The sequence below is a fragment of the Oncorhynchus keta genome, chromosome 19, assembly GCF_023373465.1.
Source record: "Oncorhynchus keta strain PuntledgeMale-10-30-2019 chromosome 19, Oket_V2, whole genome shotgun sequence".
Taxonomy (NCBI): Eukaryota; Metazoa; Chordata; class Actinopteri; order Salmoniformes; family Salmonidae; genus Oncorhynchus; species Oncorhynchus keta.
Genome location: NC_068439.1, coordinates 21714733 through 21721108, shown reverse-complemented (window position 1 = coordinate 21721108; position 6376 = coordinate 21714733). Strand labels below are relative to the sequence as shown.

The following is a 6376-nucleotide window of genomic DNA, read 5'->3' as shown; positions in this document are numbered from 1 at the left end:
TGATGGTGGTTGTAGTAGAGGTAGTAATGATGATGGTAGAAGTAGTAGTAGAGGTAGTAATGATGATGTAGATGTAGTACTGATGTAATGATGGTGGTGGAAGTAGTAGTAGTAATGATGGTAGAAGTGGTACTGATGTAATGATGGCGGTTGTAGTAGAGGTAGTAATGATGATGGTAGTTGTAGTACTGATGTAATGATGGTGGTGGAAGTAGTAGTAGTGATGATGGTAGTAGTAGTAGAAGTAGTAGTAATGATGATGGTAGTTGTAGTACTGATGTAATGATGGTGGTTGTAGTAGAGGTAGTAATGATGATGCTAGTTGTAGTACTTATGTAATGATGTTGGTGGAAGTAGTAGTAGTGATGATGGTAGAAGTAGTAGTAGAGGTAGTAATGATGATGTAGATGTAGTACTGATGTAATGATGGTGGTGGAAGTAGTAGTAGTGATGATGGTAGAAGTAGTAGTAGAAGTAGTAGTAATGATGATGGTAGTTGTAGTACTGATGTAATGATGGTGGTTGTAGTAGAGGTAGTAATGATGATGTAGATGTAGTACTGATGTAATGATGGTGGTGGAAGTAGTAGTAGTGATGATGGTAGAAGTAGTAGTAGAAGTAGTAGTAATGATGATGGTAGTTGTAGTACTGATGTAATGATGGCGGTTGTAGTAGAGGTAGTAATGATGATGGTAGTTGTAGTACTGATGTAATGATGGCGGTTGTAGTAGAGGTAGTAATGATGATGGTAGTTGTAGTACTGATGTAATGATGGTGGTTGTAGTAGAGGTAGTAATGATGATGGTAGTTGTAGTACTGATGTAATGATGGTGGTGGAAGTAGTAGTAGTGATGATGGTAGAAGTGGTACTGATGTAATGATGGTGGTTGTAGTAGAGGTAGTAATGATGATGGTAGTTGTAGTACTTATGTAATGATGGCGGTTGTAGTAGAGGTAGTAATGATGATGGTAGTTGTAGTAGTAGAAGTAGTAGTAGTGATGATGGTAGAAGTAGTAGTAGAAGTAGTAGTAATGATGATGGTAGTTGTAGTACTGATGTAATGATGGTGGTAGTAGTAGAGGTAGTAATGATGATGGTAGTTGTAGTACTGATGTAATGATGGTGGTTGTAGTAGAGGTAGTAATGATGATGGTAGTTGTAGTACTGATGTAATGATGGTGGTTGTAGTAGAGGTAGTAATGATGATGGTAGTTGTAGTACTGATGTAATGATGGTGGTTGTAGTAGAGGTAGTAATGATGATGGTAGTTGTAGTACTGATGTAATGATGGTGGTTGTAGTAGAGGTAGTAATGATGATGTAGATGTAGTACTGATGTAATGATGGTGGTGGAAGTAGTAGTAGTGATGATGGTAGAAGTAGTAGTAGAAGTAGTAGTAATGATGATGGTAGTTGTAGTACTGATGTAATGATGGCGGTTGTAGTAGAGGTAGTAATGATGATGGTAGTTGTAGTACTGATGTAATGATGGTGGTTGTAGTAGAGGTAGTAATGATGATGTAGATGTAGTACTAATGTAATGATGGTGGTGGAAGTAGTAGTAGTGATGATGGTAGAAGTAGTAGTAGAAGTAGTAGTAATGATGATGGTAGTTGTAGTACTGATGTAATGATGGTGGTTGTAGTACTGATGTAATGATGGTGGTGGAAGTAGTAGTAGTGATGATGGTAGAAGTAGTAGTAGAAGTAGTAGTAATGATGATGGTAGTTGTAGTACTGATGTAATGATGGTGGTAGTAGTACTGATGTAATGATGGTGGTGGAAGTAGTAGTAGTGATGATGGTAGAAGTAGTAGTAGAAGTAGTAGTAATGATGATGGTAGTTGTAGTACTGATGTAATGATGGTGGTTGTAGTACTGATGTAATGATGGTGGTGGAAGTAGTAGTAGTGATGATGGTAGAAGTAGTAGTAGAAGTAGTAGTAATGATGATGGTAGTTGTAGTACTGATGTAATGATGGTAGTGTCTTTTTGCTTAATTATAAACTTGTTACAGTAGTTATTGGTTAACCCCAGACGTTACACTACAAAATCATTCTGTCCGTCAACACATACAGTATATGTTCAGTGATGAAGACACAGACACCTCAAAACAGAGGAGGGGGAAGATTTTAAGAGAGCACCCCATTAGGAAGAAAGAGACTGTTGGAGGAGGAGACTTACAAGCACACAGCCACCAGGCAGACGGCCGGGTTGGGGTTCCACGCCACGCTCTTCACAGCTCCGCCCACCTCCAGAGTCTTCATGCAGCGCCCTGTGTTGACCTCCCAGAAGCGCACCGTGAAATCGTCTGAGCCTGGAGGGAGAGAGAGGGTCAAAGGTCAGACCACAGGGTTAACATGGGGCCCTTAACAGCAATGTGTGTGTGTGATTGTGTGAGGGAATGTGTATGTGAGCATGCGCAAGCGTAAGTGTGTGTGCCTGTGTGCATGTGCTCATACATGCATCACAGTCATACTTCCGCCAGTCTGTAAGATGGTCAGCTCAGCCCCAGCAGCAGCAGGTGTGGTCTCCGGACACCGTGCATCATTGAGTTACCACAGCGTGAAAGTCTTAAAGTGGCTCATAAATAAACTGGGAAAGCTCTGAGCTAGCAGGCTGACTAACCTCAATGAGAGGGGAGCAGAAACTAAATGGTGGTAGGATGGAGGAGGAGGAGAGTAGAGTAGAGGAGGAGTAGAACAGAGGAGGAGAGTAGAACAGAGGAGGAGAGTAGAGGAGGAGGAGGAGAGTAGAGGATGAGTAGAGTAGAGTAGGAGGAGGAGAGTAGAGGAGGAGGAGAGTAGAGGAGGAGGGGAGTAGAGGAGGAGGGGAGTAGAGGAGGGAGGTAGAGGAGGGAAGTAGAGGAGGGAGGTAGAGAAGGGAAGTAGAGGAGGAGGGGAGTAGAGCAGGAGGGGAGTAGAGCAGGAGGGAAGTAGAGGAGGGGAGTAGAGGAGGCGGGAAGTAGAGGAGGGGAGTAGAGGGGGAAGTAGAGGAGGAGGGGAGTAGAGCAGGAGGGAAGTAAAGGAAGGAAGTAGAGGAGGGAAGTAGGAGGGAAGAAGAGGAGGGGAGTAGAGGAGGGAAGTAGAGGAGGGGAGTAGAGGAGGGGAATAGAGGAGGAGGGGAGGAGAGTAGAGGAGGAGGGGAGGAGAGTAGAGGAGGAGGGGAGGAGAGTAGAGGAGGTGGGGAGTAGAGGAGGAGGGAAGTAGAGGAGGAGGGGAGTAGAGGAGGAGGGGAGTAGAGGAGGAGGGGGTAGAGGAGGAGGGGGTAGAGGAGGGGGTAGTAGAGGAGGGAAGTAGAGGAGGGAAGTAAAGGAGGAGGGGAGTAGAGGAGGAGGGGAGTAGAGCAGGAGGAGGGGAGTAGAGCAGGAGGAGGGGAGTAGAGGAGGGAAGTAGAGGAGGGAAGTAGAGGAGGGAAGTAGAGGAGGAGGGGAGTAGAGGAGGGAAGTAGAGGAGGGGAGTAGAGCAGGAGGGAGGTAGAGGAGGAGGAGGGGAGTGGAGGAGGGGAGTAGAGGAGGGGGGGGTAGAGGAGAAGGGTAGAGTAGAGTAGAGGAGGAGGGGAGTAGAGGAGGAGGGGAGTAGAGGAGGAGGGGAGTAGAGGAGGAGGGAAGTAGAGGAGGAGGGGACTTCGCTCCGCAGGTAGTATAACTTTTTCATTACATTTCATTATAGTACAACGGTTTGATTTGTCTAATCTTAGCAATTTCTTCTTAGCTAGCTACATAGCCGTCTTTGTATCAAAGATAATTGCATAATTATCGTATTTCGTCGTCCTAACGTAGTCTTCACTGCTATTTGCCCAGCAGCTAGCCAGCTAGCCAGCTAGCAAACGCCCACCGATTAGCAGCACTGTAGTAACTATTACACTCAACTGAACGACTTGATTAGTGTAGTGTTAGCTAGCTACATAGCTGTCTTGCTGTCTTCGTATCCAAGATAATTGTGTAGTTTAGAGTGTGTAGTCTTAGAGTGATTATCTTAACTTACCGAGGTTAGCTAGCCAGCTATTTGTCGTCCTTAACGTAGGAGACTCTGCTAGCTAGCCAACAGCTAGCCGACAGCTAGCCGACAGCTAGCCGACGTCTACCGAATAGGACTCAACAACCCGGTCGAATTCACAGGTAGTATCACATTTTCATTTCATTTCATTACAGTACAACGGTTTGATTTGTTTGTTCGTAGCTAGCTACACAGCTAGCTACATAGCCGTCTTTGTATCAAAGATAATTGTGTAGTCTAGAGCGATTTTCTAGGTTAGCTAGCCAGCTATTGTCGTTCTTTTAACGCAACGTAACGTAAACAACACTGCTAGCTAGCCAGCTAGCCCCCGAATAGCAGCACTGCAGAAACTATTACACTCAACGGAACGACTTGATTAGTGTAGTGTCAACAACGCAGCCACTGCCAGCTAGCCTACTTCAGCAGTACTGTATCATTTTAATCATTTTAGTCAATAAGATTCTTGCTACGTAAGCTTAACTTTCTGAACATTCGAGACGTGTAGTCCACTTGTCATTCCAATCTCCTTTGCATTAGCGTAGCCTCTTCTGTAGCCTGTCAACTATGTATATGTCTATCCCTGTTCTCTCCTCTCTGCACAGACCATACAAACGCTCCACACCGCGTGGCCGCGGCCACCCTAATCTGGTGGTCCCAGCGCGCACGACCCACGTGGAGTTCCAGGTCTCCGGTAGCCTCTGGAACTGCCGATCTGCGGCCAACAAGGCAGAGTTCATCTCAGCCTATGCCTCCCTCCAGTCCCTCGACTTCTTAGCACTGACGGAAACATGGATCACCACAGACAACACTGCTACTCCTACTGCTCTCTCTTCGTCCACCCACGTGTTCTCGCACACCCCGAGAGCTTCTGGTCAGCGGGGTGGTGGCACCGGGATCCTCATCTCTCCCAAGTGGTCATTCTCTCTTTCTCCCCTTACCCATCTGTCTATCGCCTCCTTTGAATTCCATGCTGTCACAGTTACCAGCCCTTTCAAGCTTAACATCCTTATCATTTATCGCCCTCCAGGTTCCCTCGGAGAGTTCATCAATGAGCTTGATACCTTGATATGCTCCTTTCCTGAGGACGGCTCACCTCTCACAGTGCTGGGCGACTTTAACCTCCCCACGTCTACCTTTGACTCATTCCTCTCTGCCTCCTTCTTTCCACTCCTCTCCTCTTTTGACCTCACCCTCTCACCTTCCCCCTACTCACAAGGCAGGCAATACGCTCGACCTCATCTTTACTAGATGCTGTTCTTCCACTAACCTCATTGCAACTCCCCTCCAAGTCTCCGACCACTACCTTGTATCCTTTTCCCTCTCGCTCTCATCCAACACCTCCCACACTGCCCCTACTCGGATGGTATCGCGCCGTCCCAACCTTCGCTCTCTCTCCCCGCTACTCTCTCCTCTTCCATCCTATCATCTCTTCCCTCTGCTCAAACCTTCTCCAACCTATCTCCTGATTCTGCCTCCTCAACCCTCCTCTCCTCCCTTTCTGCATCCTTTGACTCTCTATGTCCCCTATCCTCCAGGCCGGCTCGGTCCTCCCTCCCGCCCCGTGGCTCGACGACTCATTGCGAGCTCACAGAACAGGGCTCCGGGCAGCCGAGCGGAAATGGAGGAAAACTCGCCTCCCTGCGGACCTGGCATCCTTTCACTCCCTCCTCTCTACATTTTCCTCCTCTGTCTCTGCTGCTAAAGCCATTTTCTACCACTCTAAATTCCAAGCATCTGCCTCTAACCCTAGGAAGCTCTTTGCCACCTTCTCCTCCCTCCTGAATCCTCCTCCTCCCCCCCCCTCCTCCCTCTCTGCAGATGACTTCGTCAACCATTTTGAAAAGAAGGTCGACGACATCCGATCCTCGTTTGCTAAGTCAAACGGCACCGCTGGTTCTGCTCACACTGCCCTACCCTGTGCTCTGACCTCTTTCTCCCCTCTATCTCCAGATGAAATCTCGCGTCTTGTGACGGCCGGCCGCCCAACAACCTGCCCGCTTGACCCTATCCCCTCCTCTCTTCTCCAGACCATTTCCGGAGACCTTCTCCCTTACCTCACCTCGGTCATCAACTCATCCCTGACCGCTGGCTACGTCCCTTCCGTCTTCAAGAGAGCGAGAGTTGCACCCCTTCTGAAAAAACCTACACTCGATCCCTCCGATGTCAACAACTACAGACCAGTATCCCTTCTTTCTTTTCTCTCCAAAACTCTTGAACGTGCCGTCCTTGGCCAGCTCTCCCTCTATCTCTCTCTGAATGACCTTATTGATCCAAATCAGTCAGGTTTCAAGACTAGTCATTCAACTGAGACTGCTCTTCTCTGTATCACGGAGGCGCTCCGCACTGCTAAAGCTAATTCTCTCTTCTCTGCTCTCATCC

General features: G+C 47.4%; 1 protein-coding gene across 2 annotated transcripts in view; it reads right to left on the bottom strand.

Annotated features, from left to right (window-relative positions):
- The window catches only part of LOC118397649 (ribosome biogenesis protein bop1-like), a 157673-nt gene that overhangs the window by 21029 nt on the left and 130268 nt on the right, over positions 1 to 6376 (bottom strand). For both annotated transcript variants that reach the window (XM_052470033.1, XM_052470032.1), the window contains exon 11: positions 2184 to 2316. In XM_052470033.1, coding sequence (XP_052325993.1) covers positions 2184 to 2316 — 133 coding nt within the window. The remainder of the gene's footprint in view (positions 1 to 2183; positions 2317 to 6376) is intronic.